At 53.6% G+C, this 17,601-nt stretch overlaps 7 protein-coding genes across 7 annotated transcripts; 3 read left to right on the top strand and 4 right to left on the bottom strand.

Moving 5' to 3' along the window:
• Positions 1 to 609: 609 nt before the first annotated feature.
• On the bottom strand, positions 610 to 1,233 carry CTAM01_13009 (uncharacterized protein; the record flags this gene model as incomplete). Its single annotated transcript, XM_060529014.1, has 1 exon — positions 610 to 1,233. One exon carries the CDS (start codon positions 1,231 to 1,233, stop codon positions 610 to 612), a length of 624 nt encoding a protein of 207 aa, XP_060376434.1.
• Positions 1,234 to 1,511: 278 nt separating this feature from the next.
• Positions 1,512 to 2,729, bottom strand: CTAM01_13008 (polysaccharide lyase family 3; the record flags this gene model as incomplete). The annotated part of the gene is made up of 6 exons (XM_060529013.1): positions 1,512 to 1,745; positions 1,831 to 1,926; positions 1,988 to 2,053; positions 2,110 to 2,207; positions 2,255 to 2,374; positions 2,444 to 2,729. The coding sequence occupies 6 exons, from the start codon at positions 2,727 to 2,729 to the stop codon at positions 1,512 to 1,514; spliced, it is 900 nt and encodes a 299-aa protein (XP_060376433.1).
• Positions 2,730 to 4,825: 2,096 nt separating this feature from the next.
• Positions 4,826 to 6,803, bottom strand: CTAM01_13007 (uncharacterized protein; the record flags this gene model as incomplete). The annotated part of the gene is made up of 6 exons (XM_060529012.1): positions 4,826 to 4,991; positions 5,052 to 5,471; positions 5,532 to 5,566; positions 5,678 to 6,054; positions 6,117 to 6,473; positions 6,578 to 6,803. 6 exons carry the CDS (start codon positions 6,801 to 6,803, stop codon positions 4,826 to 4,828), a joined length of 1,581 nt encoding a protein of 526 aa, XP_060376432.1.
• A 1,583-nt stretch (positions 6,804 to 8,386) lies between these two features.
• CTAM01_13006 (uncharacterized protein) lies at positions 8,387 to 10,560 on the top strand (the record flags this gene model as incomplete). Its single annotated transcript, XM_060529011.1, has 3 exons — positions 8,387 to 8,542; positions 8,744 to 9,723; positions 9,849 to 10,560. 3 exons carry the CDS (start codon positions 8,387 to 8,389, stop codon positions 10,558 to 10,560), a joined length of 1,848 nt encoding a protein of 615 aa, XP_060376431.1.
• A 915-nt stretch (positions 10,561 to 11,475) lies between these two features.
• On the top strand, positions 11,476 to 13,179 carry CTAM01_13005 (glycoside hydrolase; the record flags this gene model as incomplete). The annotated part of the gene is made up of 1 exon (XM_060529010.1): positions 11,476 to 13,179. One exon carries the CDS (start codon positions 11,476 to 11,478, stop codon positions 13,177 to 13,179), a length of 1,704 nt encoding a protein of 567 aa, XP_060376430.1.
• Positions 13,180 to 13,713: 534 nt separating this feature from the next.
• CTAM01_13004 (glutathione-dependent formaldehyde-activating enzyme) lies at positions 13,714 to 14,247 on the top strand (the record flags this gene model as incomplete). The annotated part of the gene is made up of 1 exon (XM_060529009.1): positions 13,714 to 14,247. The coding sequence occupies one exon, from the start codon at positions 13,714 to 13,716 to the stop codon at positions 14,245 to 14,247; it is 534 nt and encodes a 177-aa protein (XP_060376429.1).
• Positions 14,248 to 14,377: 130 nt separating this feature from the next.
• On the bottom strand, positions 14,378 to 15,064 carry CTAM01_13003 (uncharacterized protein; the record flags this gene model as incomplete). The annotated part of the gene is made up of 1 exon (XM_060529008.1): positions 14,378 to 15,064. One exon carries the CDS (start codon positions 15,062 to 15,064, stop codon positions 14,378 to 14,380), a length of 687 nt encoding a protein of 228 aa, XP_060376428.1.
• Positions 15,065 to 17,601: the final 2,537 nt, after the last annotated feature.

Genomic DNA, 17,601 nt, shown 5'->3' with positions numbered 1-17,601 from the left:
ATTCCTCCCCCGTCAACAAGATTTCCTTCGTTGTCGTCGCAGTCCACCGGTAGACTTTCGCGGATGTGCTCTTGTCGTGAGGAGAGAAGTTCGTGAGGGGCAACAATTCGGCTCTCACTTGCCACGGAGAAAAAGAATGGCTGGGACGGTGACGAACAACGCGGGAGGGAAAGAGTGGGAAAGCGCTGGCAGCTATATCCCTTGCGGTCCTAGTTATGACGGCGTGGGCCATGTCTTAGGTTGGCTGGTTGGACTGTTTGCCAGGGCAGATTGCCAAGGCCTGTTGGTGCAAAGAGATGCAACCGGTCCCGTGGACGAACACTTTGTGCATCACCACCCCAAAAAAGAAAATGATCAACTTTCTACCCCCCCTTGGAGCTGAGTCTGTCCGAAGCCGAGACTTGTCACGGCTGCTGTCAATACGAGCCCTGCCAGCTTTAATGCGTTTTAGCTCTAGACTTTTGGCCTTTATCCGACCAACAGAGGTTTCTCTGGAATGTAGCCAATGATGCCAAACGCCGTTTTCAATAGTGGGGAACGAAATCCTCTGGGACGAACCGTTTGACGGTTTCGAACGAACAACTCTGTTGGTTTTGCATGGTGCCACGCTCAGCTCCTGCACGCAGCTACCCGTTGAATACTGCGCCTCCTCCGACAATTAAAACTCAGCAGGGGTTTATTGCAAATTCGTTTGCCTTCCAAATTCTCAGCTGCAGTCTCGCTCCATGCGGCGAGCACAGCTTCAAGTATCAAGATGCGTCGTTGCTCAGTCTCCTTCGCCGTTGACGGTAAGCGAGGCCAACGGGTGCGACCTGCATGAGACTGACGCGGGGACATGCAACGATGCGACCATTGACGCGGGCTGCTTTGAAGGCTCGCGGCCGAGTAAGACATTGCGATACAGTAGCGTGTTGTCCCGAGAGCAAGGGAGGCTAGCAGGGCTTGGATGTGACGCGCCAACTCAATACCCATCCGGACTGATCTCGGTGTCCGCAAGGAACAATCGATTTTTGACATTTGGGGGGTCACAAAGACCAACAACGTGGTTGCAGGGGAGAACATGCATGGTTTCCGGATTACACCGGAAGTCGGCACGCATGAAAGGTGGCTGACAGACCATCTCCCCGACAGATTAGGTTCTATTGAGAATGATTGCATGACAAGGCGCAATGATAAGAGCCAACTGAGACCTTTCCCATCTTTCTCCTGTTCTCTGTTGGCTTCGTATGACATCCAACTCCATCGATGTCGCAATAGCCCGAGGGCCGTGCCGGCGAGGTGGGTATCGAATTCAGTGGGTCACTCGGGGCCGGGGCAGTCGGGCTTCCGGGTCCCGGCAACGAGATTCGGTCTCCAGAGAGGATCGAGTAACTCCGACAGCCACACCCAACGTAATCAAATGATAGATCTGAAAAGCTCATCTTCTTAATGTTGTTTATCGATTTGTTTGGGGAAATTAGTAAGGATATTGGTCAACAGTGTCATGCCTTCAGCACTCGCATCGGAGGCAATCAGTTGAATCCATCCGGCCAGTAAGCCTCAAGCCACTCATATGGCTCCTCGGGCTCGTATGCGTTCTCCACAATTCCTTCCCACTCGGTGATAGCGTCTCTCGTCTCGTTGTACAGGGCGTACTTCTGATCTGGGCCGGTGCCAACCGTGATAGGAACGGTTTGCATGTTGTTTGCGATCTCTTTGTCGACCATCACCTTCAAGTCTTTCAGCTGAGTGTTCTTGATGCGAATCTCGTCGCCGTAGTTAGGGTTAATTTGTTGATGACAGGATATTAGCCGCATGTCCAAGACCCAGGCATAATGATTGGGTACTCACGATGCCCATCCTGTTGCCATTGACTGCGATGACGTTCTGAATGGTTGCATTCCGCTTTGACTGGTTTAGGCAATTACCGCAAGATTGGTAGAAAGTCTGAGGTATAACATTAGTAGGATTTCTAAACATTGTGAGCATGGAGAGAGGTTTGACGAACTCCGAATCCATCAGCATAGAAGCCAGTGATGTTGTACTTCCCGCCAAGAGAGTTGTCTTGGAAGATCTTCCAGAAAGGTCAGTAATTTTCTTACTAGTCATGGCGCAGATAGAAAGACCGACCTTGTCAGTGGCATTGCGAGCGCCGCCACCAATCACTCTCAATTGAGTGTTCAAGCCCTTCGAGGTGAGGGCGTCTTCACAAACATCTTCCCACCACACTGTCACACAATCAGCTTGGCACTTCTAAAACAGGACACTGTCCTACCATTCTCAACCCATGCGTCGCCCAATGCATGGATTCCCTCAGCCTGGTGTTTGCCAATAATGACGTTGCGGATTGTCGAGCCAGGGAGAAGATTGAAGACCGCGTCGGCATCCGTGCCCTCTGCAATGATGGACAGAGTTAGTATAGGCTCTTGTATCATAGTAGAAATCACACCGGGGTCAAACATACCAGCTTGTTCATTGCAGCTGCCTTCAACACGCTCGTAACGCTTCATGCCTCCGTCGAAGACCTGCCCAGGAAGGATGTACATGGCTTCCTTAAGGACAACAGTCTCGTTCGGAACCGGGAACTTGGTGACAGGAAACGGGAACCGCGGCGGTGGCCGTTCACCAAGGTCGCCTTGCGTCGCATCTGCGGATCCGCCTGGGCCATCACCTTGCTGGCGACGCTCAATGGCAGCGGCTTGGGCCAGAGCAAGCAGAAGAGACAAAGCTGATGCGCTGGTGACCTTCATGGTGACTGCGGTATGTAACGATCTCGGTGAAAATATCAGGTCGCGTTGAGAGCGTCAAAGGCCTCGGACTTTCTGCGATCAATCAAGAACCTGAGAGAACAATCTTCACCATTCGATGTAACCCGAGCCTCTTGCAGGTCGTCGTGCTTCTTTTATACCTAATTTTTCCACATCTTTCACCTTTCAGTCCAAACCTCTCAGAGCTCTCCGAGTTGCATGGTTGATGGATGACATAGCTCCAAGAGCTCACATCCAACCCCGTCATTGGTGCTACCCTACTAGATCGTCAAAACCTCATGGGAAAGGGAACATGTAGGAAAGGATGCAACGGAGGATTGAAGGTCAGAATTCCCATGAATCAATGCTCGAGGATGGGCTTACAAGCCCCTTGGCAAAGCTTGGCGTTTGTTGAGATGCCCACGCTTAAGCGGCGGCTGGTGAACGCCAGGCTGATGTCCCAGCCGGCCGGCGCGATCCCGGACCCGCACCCCGCTCATTATTATTGGGGAATCGAGAGAGGTGGGATTTTACCCGGGAAAAGAAAAGCTTGGCTTCATGGGTCGAAGTCTGGATGCCTTCAGGCGAGGCTGATGATCTTGCGGGGAAAGAAAGATTGACGTAGTTGGGGGTGCGGGGGCAGAGATGGAGAATCCAGCTGTGACCAGCAATACATTGCTAACTTGCATCAGAGATTATTGGTCAATAAGCAGGGCCTTAGTGCCAGTCACAAGAGTTGTCTATCGTATCTTCAGGGGCCTCGTCTGAAAGCAACGTTCTTCATTTTCTTTACGAAAGAAGAATATTCGCATGACAACCCCAACATAGGATTATTGGGATAACGTATTCTCAGTCAATAAACCTGGCGAGACTGATGGAAGAGGATTATCATCTAGGAATAAGTCAAAAACTGATAAAAGTTCGAGACGAGAGTTGGAGAATGTGGCGTCGTGATGGTTGCTTGCCAAGCCATGTACGCCATGTGTTCTAAGTGGCACAGGTACTCGCGTCCCTCATTGCCACCACTAGAGGCAGTAGAAGAGTACTTGGCAGGCTGCGAGCCAAGTCTCATCTGCACTGGCTTGTCTTTGCCCCAACCTTTCAGCATCGCGAAGTCTTACATCAGGTCACCAAGGATACTTACTGGGGAGCCTGACCACTACATCGGTGCCAAGATTGACCAGGCAAAACAATTCCCTCCAATAGTGCGTTATAGATCACCGGTAACGAAGAAACCGAGAGCATATGTGAGCATAATCTGCACGTGGCTGCAACAAAGGACGATATGTGTAATACGGGAAATGAGCAGAGCACCTGCCCGCAATTTACCTGCCTATAGGTAAGCAGGTAAGTAATATAGTACAAAGGGTTACGTATGAGACTTCGACCATTCAGGTCCTCGGTTGGTAAAAATCCTGCGGTCTTCAATACTCTTAGTTTCCTCACGCAACGTATGCCAGGGCACGGAGGCCGAGATTTCTGAGAGTGGATGGCAATATCATGGCTATCACATGTTCATGGATGAACAAATTCTATGTGTCCGCATCCAGCCAAACCATTGGTTTCAGCGTCACTGGGCAGTGGTCTATCATGGCTTTCGCACGTCAAGATACTCGAAGCCAACCTGACGTGATATACCTGCTCAAAAGTGGAGCGTATCTCAGCCATCGCCAAGATCGTCAGGTACAGCTTCAAGATCTAAGGTGGCATTTTGTCGGTCTAGTCATCGATCAACAACTAAGACGCTGCAGACTACCTAGCCTTAGAAAACTACAACACCCCCACGCATACTTCCTCGAGGCTTCCATTACTGAGTAGGTCCAAGCAGTAGCGCGTGAGTGGTCAGAGTAGGATCGCTATCACATGCCTCCACATCAACTTGAACCTTGCAGAGAATGGGACCAATTGGAACAATGTGGAAAGCTCAAATTGGATAAGAGGCCTGTGGGATGTGCCGTTCACATGAATTCCCGGTGAGCTAGGGGCGTCACCAGGTTACGAAACTCCTATAAGTCATAGCAGCAGATCGTGCCCAAATCTTAGTGTTGGCTTGTACTGATGCTGCTTGTTCTTCCTTGCTATATCAATATGTGCTATGCTTATGCGCTCTCTCTCTTCTCAACCTCCTCAATCTTTGCCTGAGCGTGAACTCTCGCGACTCCAGCCGCAGAATCTTTGCCGTCGAAGAGCATGGAAATTTCTTCCAATGTAGGACCCCTTGTCTCCACGAAGAAGAAGTAAATGACCAGACACTCAATTATCAGACTGTGGATACCGCTTCGTCAGTTTCAATTCAGGACAGCATAATCCGGCAAGGGGACTTACATGGCGATGTAAACGAAGTAGAAGTGCCACTCCAGCTGCTCGAGGCCCAGCGGGTTGACCCACTGGTTAAAGACACCACTTAGTGCAGTGAAGCAGAAACACAAAGTGAGGCCCTTGGCGCGAATATTGTAAGGCAGAATCTCGACAGTGTAGGAGACAGTCAAGCCGGGCCAAGCGGCTCCCGCGACGCCGTAAAAGACGAAGATCATGGCCACAACGGCGATACCAGCCGAGGAAGACTGAGTTTGGGCGTATACGGCGCTACAGGCCGTCCAGATGGAGAATGAGATGAGCATGCCGATGCCGGCGAAGAGGAAGAGGACTCGGCGTCCGATTCGGTCGACGAAGAAGGCGGCTGTGAGCGAGACGAGCCAGCACCAGATGGTTAGGCCGCCGTTGATGTATGATTGTGTGATGGAACTGAAAACCGTCATTAGATGCTTCTTTGGCTGCAGTCATTGTAGAAGGCGCAAGACTTACTCCTTAATTCCAATAGTGCCCAGGATGACGGCGAGCTATACACCTGGATTAGATTCAACTTCTATAGATAGTCTCTCCAACTCCACATGCAGAGACCACAACTCTCAGAGCCGCTGCGGGCTGCATTGAAATTACAAAAAACTCACATAGTATGACACCAGACCGTTACCACTGCACTGACTGAAGATGGCGGTTGCGATAATGAGCCCGCAACGCTTGCGGTTTCCTGGAGTGCGAACAAGTTCCATCCAACCGCTCTCCGCCGAGGCTTCCTTCTCAAGCTGAAGCGTGCTAGTGATCTCGGCAAACTCCCAATGCGCGAATTCGTCGTTTTCGTTGTTGTTGCCGTGGTACTTGATGAGAACCTTCTTCGCCTCGGCCTCCTTGCCCTTGCTAATCAGCCATCTCGGGCTCTCGGGGAGAAACCAGATGGCCATCAGCTGGATGCCCGGCATCATGCACTGCAATCCGGTAGGTAGTCGCCACTGTAGATCGCCGGCTTGTTTTGTGAGCGTTCCGAAGCCTATTTCACACCAATCATTAGTAAGATGCCATGATTCGGGTTCCAGGGAACTGGGTACATACAAGACCAGGCCGCAATGATACTACCCAAGTACCAGAGCGTGTTGTAGAGAGTCGTGACCTTGCCGCGATGCTGAGGGTGTGCCACTTCGGTGATGAGCAGGGGACAAGTGCCGTTTGAAATATTGGATCCCGCGCCCATGATGAAGCGACCGATGAGGTACATGGCGTCCCTGCCAGATCCAAAGGGGAAAGACTGCAGCAGCGCACCAAAAATGACGAGGAGGCAGCCGATGGCGGTGCCCCATTTTCGGCCGAGGCCGTCGGCGATGTAGGGTGCGAAGAAGAGGACGAAGAGACCGCCAAAGCCTGGCATGGCACCGAAGATTCCGAGTCGACTTCCTGAGGGGTGGTCGAAGACTTTACGAGAGTTCGTCAGTACACAGACGTTGGAGACATAGATATCGTTTGAAGATTGTGACATGCGTAATCATAACATGCCACAACCATCACATTCATCTTACAGGTCTGCCATGACTGCATGGTCTGAAGTCCGTTCAACAAGCTTCCGTCGTAGCCTAGTGTCGTAGAGCCCAGGAAGAGGAAGACCATCATGAAGTAAAGTTTCCTCAGCTCTGTCTGCTTGAACCACGGCAGCGTCGATGCTTCGGGTGGCTGTAGATGCGGATCGTCCATAGCCGCAACGTCGACGTGGTCAACGCCGTGACTTTCCTTCTGCTTCAGATCCATGACTTCGTTGCGAGTTGGGTATAATATGAGTCAAAAAGGAAAATGCAACACTCGGAAAAGAAGAGTTGAAGGGCCTGGTGTTCGCTACCGAGATGCCGGCTTGCCGCATCTTATGATTCCTGGGTAATGGGACCGGGGCAAGTGTACTTATAATAAATCGGTAGATGGTTCTGGGTGAATGGCATCTCGATATTGCTCAACGCCCACCAACCGTGCCGTGGCCCTTTCCCGCTTTTGAACTGAACAGCCCATCCCCGAGGTGAAGACTGAGGGTGCTGTATCTGATGATGGCTTGAAAGCGGCTGAGCAAACAGGCCACACAACTCAACAAGATGGGCTGCTCCTCTCCCTATGAGGCGTCACTGAGAGAAAGCGGGTATCCAAGTTTTTGCCAGTACCGAGAAGTAGGAGCACGAGACACTAGATGTTCATTGGAGCGACAAGTCCCCGTGGGGGTGGATTGCGGGAATCTCAGGGAAAAGACTGGACGGAGAGAAGAGAACAGGAAGTACAAGATCCAATATTATTTCTCCACATTTAGGTTCCGGGGAAAGCTGCTCGCCGCCTGTTCATGTCAAGGTCTGGTCTGTGGCACATCCTGGGAGTAAGGTTAGGTAGGCATGGCGTGGTCAATTAGTTAGTCAGGGACGAGAAATTCGTTCAAGTTCCTCCAACCCAGCGGTCCGGATGGGCTAGCCCATGAAAATGACTGAAGAATGGATTGTCTGGGGGAAAAGGTAACCTCAACCAACCAACCAAATGACAGAATTGGACTTCCTACCCAGCGAGCGACAAGCATCTGCAGAAGAAAATCACAGTGTACTTGCTTTCTTTCGTACGAACACCAGCAATGAGCATGAGAAAGCAGGGAATGTTAGAGTTCCTGGAAGGTCTGGAGCTATGCCCTTCGGAGTCTGGGCCTGACTCGATTCGTAACGCCCCAGTGCGGGGCTTTTCCCTGCAAGTTTCTTCCGAGCACATGGAGGCTAACGAGAGCAAAGAGGAGCAGAGAGGAGCAGAGAGAAGGAGTAAATCCGACGTTTCTGCGACGCAGAGCGCCCTGCAAGAAGGTTCAAAATACACAACTCCCGACAATTCTCCTCGGATGTCCCTCTGCCCTTCCCCCGACCGTTGCCTCTCTCACACTTTCCCTTCCCCATACTACTCCAAGTCTCCAACATCTTTGTTTCTTTGGGCCTCCTTCTGGGCAGAACAAACGCGGGAATATCGCCGGACAATCATGACCCATGCGGCCACGTTTTGACGGACGTTGATCCATCCTCTCCGCACTCCAGCCTACCATATCGTCAGCTTGGAAGCTTCATGTTCCCAAACGCCACCTAAACAGGCAAAGAGCCGAAAGCTGTGTTCTCCACCATTGGATCATCTGCTCCATCCCCGGATTCTGAGAGGTTTATCCGGGGAATCGAACACAACCCGCAGCTGTGCAGGTTTGATGAGTGGCAGCAGCTTGTCTGATCCGATCTAATCTGGTGCTCATCAGTGTGAGCGGGCTCGGGTCTTTTGATACGGTCTGACAAAGACTACTGCCGTCTACCAACCAACCACCCAAGCCACACATCATGGAGATCGACCAAGCAACTGGGCCACCACCAGACGGAAACGGGGCTCACTCCCCACTTTCGACGTCTCCCGCCTCACCAGCCAGTGGGCGGCCGAGGGCCAAGATTATCAGGAATCAGAACGCCTGCGACGCATGTCGGTCCCGCAAAGTCAGAGTGAGCAGCACGAAAGTCTAGCCCTTGATGTCTCACGAGACCTCTACCCATGATGACTAGTTTTCATCATCGAGTACCTCGTACAGAGACTTTTGTAAACATCTGACCGTGGACGATATTGGTCAATTCTATCCCATGTTTCTTTCGTCCCGAAGTTCAACCATCTCACCCCAGACTCTGTTGAACTGACTGGACCGGCAGTGTCTCTACGGCTCGGGACAGGGTCGATGCCAAGGCTGTACATTCCTCGACATACAATGCACTCATGAACGGCCGCGGAGGAGGAGGGGACCACCAAACAAGTCCGTCCAAGCCCCAGCCCTGCATCTCATCTCATCATGGGATGATGCTATCCAGCCGACAGCTCACATACTGACCAACCATGACAGACACGCACAGCAACATCGGCAGCAACAACACGAGCAACAGCAAGTAAATGCTACCGCATCGGCTGCCAGCCAGAGGAGTCCTTCAGTATCAGACATCACCTCACCAGACGTAGGCCTCGCCTACCAAACCTCACCCGCCGCCTCATCCTCGACCCACACTCAGACACCCCTTTCTCATTCTCACTCTCACCCTCACCCTCACACAACTGCCACGCCTCACTCAGCAACAGACCTGCGCGCCATCATCGCAGGCGCGCCGAGTCCCAACACCACCACGGGATCCCACCACAGCGACCGTCTCGCCCTCTTCGCCTCCGAAGACCTCGTCCAGCGGATGCTCCACGACTGGTTCGAGAAAGTCCACGCCCTCGCCCCTGTCCTCCACCGGCGTCGCTTCCTGCACCGCCTCAAAGCCGGCGAGGCAAACACCGACCGCACCTTTTGCGCCCTGGTCGTGAGCGTCTGCGCCGCGACGGTAGCGACGCTGCGGAGGGCCGACTACAGCCCCGTCACGGTCGAGCGGTGTCTGGACTTCATCGAGGAGCAGCACCTGCTCGACCATGGCCTTCGGAAGCCCGTCTACTCGCTGGACTGGTGCGTCGCAATGTACAATATCGGCACGTCGGCCAGCTCGATGAACGAGGACGGGCTGGGTGACATGGGGTCGTTCCATGGTATGTCCGAGGCGGCGGCGGGGGCGAGGTTCCTAGCGTACTACCGCATGGCGGACCTGGATATGTCCGAGCAGCAGCTGCTGAAGAGGCTCTTTTGGCTGATCTTTGCGGCGTATTGGTACGTTGTCCCCATGAATGAATGCAATTACCCCTGTCTTTACCCCCCACCCAAACGCAAACACAAGCTTGGAAAAGTCGAGATGAGGAATAATCTTCGGTTGACGTTTTCCTTCATCTGAACAGTAGTGCGGACATATTCGGCAGACTGTCCGTAAGTATCGTCTCTCATCAAGAGAACCGCGCCCACCTGCGCCCTTTACCCCTGACAGACTCGCAACTCGAGACAGGGCCACAGCTGTCGCACGCGGAATTACCGCCGTGGCACGGCGATACAACTTCCTACGTACCGGGGTTAAACCAGCTAAGCGATCTCTTCCTGATATGGCATGAGGCGCAAACCGCCCCCATGAGCCTCTACGGCGGCCAAGAAGAGGCTCTCAAGCACTGGCTCGCCAAAATCCAAACAATCATTGACAACTTTCCGCCGGAACTACGCTGGCGCGGGGGTCTGTCCCGCCCTTCTCACATAACAGAAGGTCACGACACACAAATCGCTAACCTCTTCATCACGAGCCTCAACATCCGCTCCAATCTGCTGCAAAAGTTCGGTTCCACGGTCAAGACGCGCGCGGCGGAGCACCAGCGCATCGTTGATGACCTGCTCGAGATCCTGTACCACATGCCGCAGCACGTCCTTGAGCAGAACGGCAACAGCCTGATCCCGAAGCTGAGGGACTGCGGGGCGGCGTACATGGAGCAGATGGACGTTGGCGACGGCGCGCTGGTGAGTGAGGGCGCTAGGCTGAAGCTGGAAAAGTTACTGCGGAAGCTGGATGATATTGACTGCTGGCCTGGCTTGCCTGGGATCGAGAGCCCGCAGAGTAATAGGCAATGAAATAAAGACAAGTTAAATGACCCAAAGTACTTACTTAACCCGCGAAACTAGTGCAACTTCCTAATGCATGAACCGAAACGTCCCATGATGTTTTCCCCCAGGAGGATGTGATGGTGGGCGGGAACTCTCTTCGGCGGCAGCCCGAACGGAACGTTGTGACTCCACACATCCACAATCCATCCGGCGTGGTTGTGGGTTGCGGAGATTTATTTCTGGAGACTGTGGGTTTGAGGAGATCCAAAGCCTCAACAGATGCGAAGTATTTCCGAAGTCAACGCATGTTTAGTTCCTGGAACTCGGATCAAAGAGTCTTCTTCCAGCTGTCAATTTCTCCAACTAAAATGCGTCATCAGAAGTGCGGGGAAATGGTCTTAAGTCTTGAATGTTAACCCACCTTGACATGGACTAGAACATAGGACAATAGTGATAGAATAGGGCATATCCGAAGCTGTAAGTCGAGTTGCGAAGAATATCCGAAGCCATCTAAAGGGATCGAACTCGGCCCATCAGGCGATCTGCAAACTCCCGTCTGACATGCCGCTGCAGTAATGGATCCTCTTCCCCATTCAAACGTTTTGAAGCGGACGAATGGCGGACGTTTCGACTGCCGGAAGCAGATAGAAGCCCACACCGGACAACCATTCAGCAAGTCATCTTCGGATTCTCCGAGGCGGAGCTGGCGCCGGCGAGAGACCCTCCAAAAAGCGGTTCGTTGATAGAGAAAGCTCCTCGGGATAATGTTGGCTCGAAATCATTCTGACATTATTTCAACCTGACAACGAGCGACGAGCGTTTCCAATCCGTGGTCTTCAGCTCTCTGCCCTCTCCCTTCTAACTCTTCCCTGATCTCACGCTGTCTCGTTCACAGCTGCCTTCAAACACAAACACACATACTCTCTTTCTCAATTGCCCATCATGACAGCATCAGAATCCCCCGCCATGCAACTCCCTCACCTCCGCCGCACCAATGGCAACACCCAGCTCTACCTCAAGGGCAAGCCCTTCCTCATGCTCTCCGCCGAGCTTCACAATTCCTCCCTCTCCTCCGCCCGCTTCATGTCCGAGGTCTGGCCCGCCATGAAGTCAAACCACATCAACACCCTCCTCGGCGCCGTGACATGGGAGGACATTGAACCCACCGAGGGCAACTTCAACTTCTCCGAGCTCGACGCTGTGCTCGCCGGTGCGCGGGAACACGATATGCACCTCGTACTCCTGTGGTTCGGCACCTACAAGAACGGCATCTCGACGTACGCGCCGCACTGGGTAAAACGAGACACTAAGCGCTTCCCGCGCGTGCAGGTCCTTGAGAAGGGAGGCGTCAAGAGGACCATTGAGATGGTCACGCCGCTCAGCGAGGAAGGCTGCGCGGCGGACTCGAGGGCATTCGCCGCGCTGTGCAAGCACCTCGCACAGGTCGACGCCGAGCACAACACGGTTCTCATGATCCAGGTCGAGAACGAGACGGGTCTGCTGGGCGACTCCCGCGACCGCTCCCGCCGCGCCGACAAAGCCTTTGCCACGCCCGTACCCGAGGCGCTCCTCCGTCACCTCAACGAGAAATCAGCCGACCTACACCCCAAATTCAAGGCCCGCTTCGCCGACCCGCCTGCCTCGGGCTCGCACTCGTGGACGTCCGTCTTCGGCTCCGGACCTTCAGCAGACGAAGCCTTCATGGCCTACCACATCTCCTCCTACGTCGGCCGCGTCGCCGCCGCCGGAAAGAAAGAATACGATATCCCCTTCTACACAAACACCTGGCTCAACTTCGATGACCCCGCCGACCTCGACCTCCGCGGCGTCCCCATCGTGGTCGGCGGCGGCGCAGCACCAGGCATCTACCCCTCCGGCGGACCCTGCCCGCATGTCCTCGACATCTGGCGCCACAACACAATCTTCACCGCCGAAAAGTCCCTCGACTTCCTCGCGCCGGACCTTTACTTCCATACCTACGAGGCCGTGTGCAAAGACTACACGGCCCAGGGCAACCCGCTCTTCATCCCCGAGCAGCGCCGCGACGAGAACGGTGCCCGGCGGGTGTGGTTGTCCTACGGCACCTACGGCGCCCTCGGCGCGAGCCCCTTTGGCATCGATACCGGCCCGGAGATCGTCGGGCGCGAGTTCAAGCTGCTCGCGCAGGTGGCGCCGTATCTGCTCGCCGCGAAGCCCGAGGATAGGTTCGGCTTCTTCTTTGACGAGGAGATTAACACGGCGGGCAAGGGCGAGAGGTGGACCAAAGTGATTGGCGACGTTGAGGTCATCGTCGAGCGCGCTTTCGTGTTTGGCAAGCCTGGACCCGGCGGCGGTATGATTATTCACCTCGGCGACGCCAAGTTCCTGGCCGTGGGACGGGGCTTCAACGTCCACTTCAAGAGCGTGCGCCCGGAAGCAACGTTTACTGGAATTCTTGCGGCTGCTGAGAAAGAGGTTGATGAGAAGGGTGAGCTACGGACGCTGCGGGTGTTCAATGGTGATGAGACGCGCAGCGGAGAGTTTCTGATTATGCCTAATGACGATCCGGACTATGGTGGATTCCCCATTGCTGTTACGGTCCCGGCGCGGACGTGTATCGTTGAGATTGAAGCGTACTGGGTTGCAGAGAATGAGGAGGACCGATGAATTGCATTGTCTATTGAGACTGAGATGAAGACATCCACACTTGGAAATGACATACTAAACTAGGACAAGGTATGGTTCTACGGTTCCGACTGGTTAGAACAGGTACAGAAGGGGTACGATATAGAGATATGAAAGACTTCATAGACAGATTGTACATGCAATTCACGATTTAATGACACTCTTATCCCTAAGCAGTCCAATCAAGTTTGCGCTGAGGTGTTGGCGATGTCAAGTATTGGCGGGGCTTGACTATGGCTCGTGTTATCGGCACCCGCATCGCGAAGGGCGTCAATGACAACTCTGACGTAGACGCTGACAAAACACAACACAAAACTCACGCCCTTTGAGATTGTTAAGCATGTAAACTTCGACTCTCATATGTTCGTCTTGAAGGTTTCAATAACCCCAATTTACTGCAAAATCTGGAGCCTTTAGAGCCTGAGACCTCATCATTCACCGGTCGCAACTAACTCACATCTCACTCAACAACTCAACACCACGATATCCTTTAAGACCCCCCACCACCACACAACGATGACTTCAGCCTCTTCACCGGGACCAAAACCCACGACGGTAGCAGGAGGCTGCTTATGCGGCGCCCTCCGCTACGAAGCGACCTTCTCAGACACCCACGACTTCAACGCCAACGCCCAGACGTGCCAATGCACCCAGTGCCGCAAGCAATCCGGCGCCCTCTTCGTCGCCTTTCAGCGCGTTCCCTGGCCTATGAAGTGGACGTCTCTCAAAGGCACATCAACGCTACGCGAGTTCAGCATCACACCCATGGCGAAGCGAGGGTTCTGCACAGAATGCGGCTCGTGGCTTTACTACCAGAGCGAGGGGGAGGAGTGGGGTAGTATTTGTCTTGGGACGCTTGACCAGGAGGCTCTCATCGGGGAAAAGGGTCAGAAGGGAGGGTTTGGTGCGATACTGGCGAGTGGTTTGGGTGGGCATGAATGGTGTGAGAATGAGATACCTGGCGTGACGGATGATATTCCCATGCTGAGGAGGGGACAGAGGAATCAGCAGAATGGCAGTGATGCTGTCGTCGTGAAGGCTAAGCTGTGAAATACGATAAGTCGGTATGAGATGTAAATTGAAACTCAATATGATTCAAGGACCGCGCTCTTCATGAGATCAATGAACTGCTCACAACTCGCACGAACCAAGTAAAAATTCGGCATCTCAAACCTGAGTATCACCGCCCCCGAAGCCATCTCATCGTCGAGCCCTTCCCCTTTCTCCCTTCATCCTCGTACTCCTCCCCGGGCCCTCCGTCCTCTCCCCGCTCGTTCGCCGCATTCCATCGCCGATACGCCGCCTCAACCAACCCCCCAGCCTCCTCCCTCGTCCCGCCGACCGTCCCGAGAACCATCAACGCCTCCGTCTCCTCAATCCAGTTCTGCAGTCTTCGGAAATCAATCTCCTTATTCTTCAACTTATCCGGCATCCCCTGCCCCTTCATCCACGTCAACACGCCCGCAACAACGGTATTCACGCCGCCGAGCACCGTGATACTTGTCCGGTGAACCCCCGCCTTGGGGCCCAGGCAAGTGAGCACGCCGCCGACGACGATTTGCGTTGCGTGGCAGCTGTAGATGAGTACGGTGGCGAGGATGCGGAGGGTGCGGAAGCGGCGGTGGGCGGCGATGGTGGAGGCGTAGATGCCGAGGGCGGAGGTGCGGCCTGCTTCGAGGTCGCAGTCGTCGGCGGGCTGAAGGTGGGTGTTTATGCCGACCGCGCGGCGGAAGAGGAGCAGCGTCGAGGGGTTGGTGTCGGCATCGGCTTCGTTGTGGGGAGAGGAGGGGGGGGCATCGCGGGGTAGAAGCGGAGAGTTCTCGTCGTCGTGATCGTCACTTGGACGGGAGGGGAGAGGTTTCGACATGGTTGCTTTCGGCAGTCGACTCGGCACTCTGATCTCGACAAGGGTCTTTGAGATATCGAGGGATAAAAACTTTGACTTTGAGATCCGAGTGAGGGATATATACACTTGATTCCCATAACTCAAGGACAGCCATCATTTATGAAGACCAGCACATCAGACATGGCGGGGATGGCTGGGGAACAACAACAACCCACGGACCTAAGACGTGATAAGCATCAGGTCATAAGGGACTACGAGACCATGCTTCTGGTCGCATTCCGATATCGCGAACCGATCACATTGATGGTGTTCGTGTCAAAAATATGGGTAAAACCAAACCTGCACTAACACGGAACACTGCAGCGGGCCGTTGGAGGGTGTGACGGAGCCAACGGTTATTGGCCGCAGATAAGTTGAGATGAGACCAGAGTCACTTGTCGCTGGTCATTCACAACGGCAAAGTCTTTTAAGATGAAGATGAACCTGTGTCTGAGCTTCATCAGATGACTTCACAAGTTCTTGCATTAAATAAGGACCTTAATGAAAGAGAAGGCTTTCTAGACAGAGGTTCTAGGTTCAGAATGGGATCCTCGGTGAGGTCTCGGTGAGTATGACAGTCTCGGTGAAGACCTTCGGTGAAGGCTGAAGCTGAATGGCTCCCTGTAGAGCAGCGCTGCAGGGCCGGATTTCAATAAAATGCTATGTCGATGCAATCCATTATCACACATAAATACTCCGACTCTCGTCAGCGAAGCACAATGGATCTGATTTCGTCTCACGTGAAAGACCATGATTACAGTCTTGGCACATCTCTGCCGGCCCTCCAAGACTTGGCTTCTCACACCTGCTGCGAACGCCGCGATGCCGCATTGCCCTCAAGTGAGATCGTTTGAGGCGATCAACTTAGAGCGCCGATCTGACCCCTTCAGAAGTAGTGCGCAATCGCCGGTGGTGGTCTACCACGCGACAAGAAAAAACACTCTCAACTGTTATGCGTCCTTGCTGGCATTTGTCGATCCCTGACGTCAGGGACTCGGACCGACCGCAAGGGACATGCGTCTCTCTGCATTTCTGTCACTCCGGCGCGCTGTCGAGCGCGGGTGCTGTCAGCTTTCGTGAACGCACATCAATAGTCCGGACGGTGCCCCGGGTTGGGACATGATTCCGTCATTGAACCGAATCCCTCGCGTTGTCGGCAGCCGGGATCCTTGAAGGGCTCCTGGAAGCTGGAGGCCCTGGAATTCAGAAGGGGGCTCGGACAAGGGGAATCCGAGCAGCGCAATGAAGAGGCACGAAACGGTGGGACAGACAGGAGGCAGAGGCAGGAACGAGATCAAGCTTGACGCAGGAGTCGGGGAGATTAGTCCGGGCCAAAACATCTGACGTGGGCGCGCAGCATCAGAGACTTCTGTACCGAGTAGAGTGAGTGGGAAATAGGAAGACAACAGGAAGAGGCTGGAGAAGCGCGGCGTGCGGCTGTGTTTGTAAGAGTGAAACTGAGCCGCCGTCGGGAAGTTATTTGCTGGGACCAAGAGTTCGGAGGGACTCCGCGTGTAAAGCCACAGCTAATCCCGGATAAAGGAAGATGCAACGGCGACTGGCCGATGAGGATGAGGATGAGGAGGGAAAAGAGGGTGGTCAGGGATCTGTTCGATGCTTGAAGCCTGCGGGATGACGCCAAAAACAGCCATACGGGATCTTCTTCTAGACTCCGCCGGGGAAGCCAAATTCTCACCTATGGGGCGCGAGTTCACTAGCACTCTTTACCGAACAGTCTCCTCTCACCATCCGAACCCAGCCGTCTTATTATTCCTGTCCGTACTTTTGTTTCTCTTATGTGAATCTCACTGAACCACTCACACTCCGAATGATCCCATGAGCCCCAGCCACGGAGAATAATTAAACAGCTTAACACAAGCAATAATGATGGAGATTGAATGAGAAAAAGTGAGATGGCGGTAAAAATGGAAGCTCAGTGGAAGACTTACAGGGTTGGTGAAACAGATTGGCAGGTGCCTAATGCGGGACAAGACTCATTTTCCCTGCCAGAGATCATTCAATTTTCTGCGGGGAGTTGCACTCAGTGTGTAAATATCACCTTCAGGTACCGACGCTAAGATGTAAAGATGCAAAGAAATGGAACTCTTAAGCCATGTTGCTGTGCCGTATTTTCCAGACGAGAGACATTCTAACGTCGGACCCTTGCTCTGTGTCTTTTCTTCTTTGCGTGTAATAGATCATAGACGGTACGAATAGATCATGGATGGCAACATTCGAAGGAACGAGACCTTGGGGCCCTTCACTCCGTCCACGCAACACTCAATCTCTTTTCTCACTCCAGCTCATCTCATCTCACACTAACAACTCACGAGACTGATAGAAGGATCACGGCGATTGAAAGTCGCACCGCCGTGCCTCCGCCGCCGCCTCATTCATCCTCCCCGAACTTCCAACGTCCTTCTCCTGTCACTCGCCCTACCCATCATCCCGTCCTTCGGACTCATTGACATAATCCTATCCCTCGGCCTCGCCTTCGCCTTGACATGTCATCCAGACAC

Source organism: Colletotrichum tamarilloi (genome assembly GCF_030869305.1).
Source record: "Colletotrichum tamarilloi strain Tom-12 chromosome Unknown Scaffold_86.1, whole genome shotgun sequence".
Taxonomy (NCBI): Eukaryota; Fungi; Ascomycota; class Sordariomycetes; order Glomerellales; family Glomerellaceae; genus Colletotrichum; species Colletotrichum tamarilloi.
This window is presented reverse-complemented; position numbering and strand designations above follow the sequence as displayed.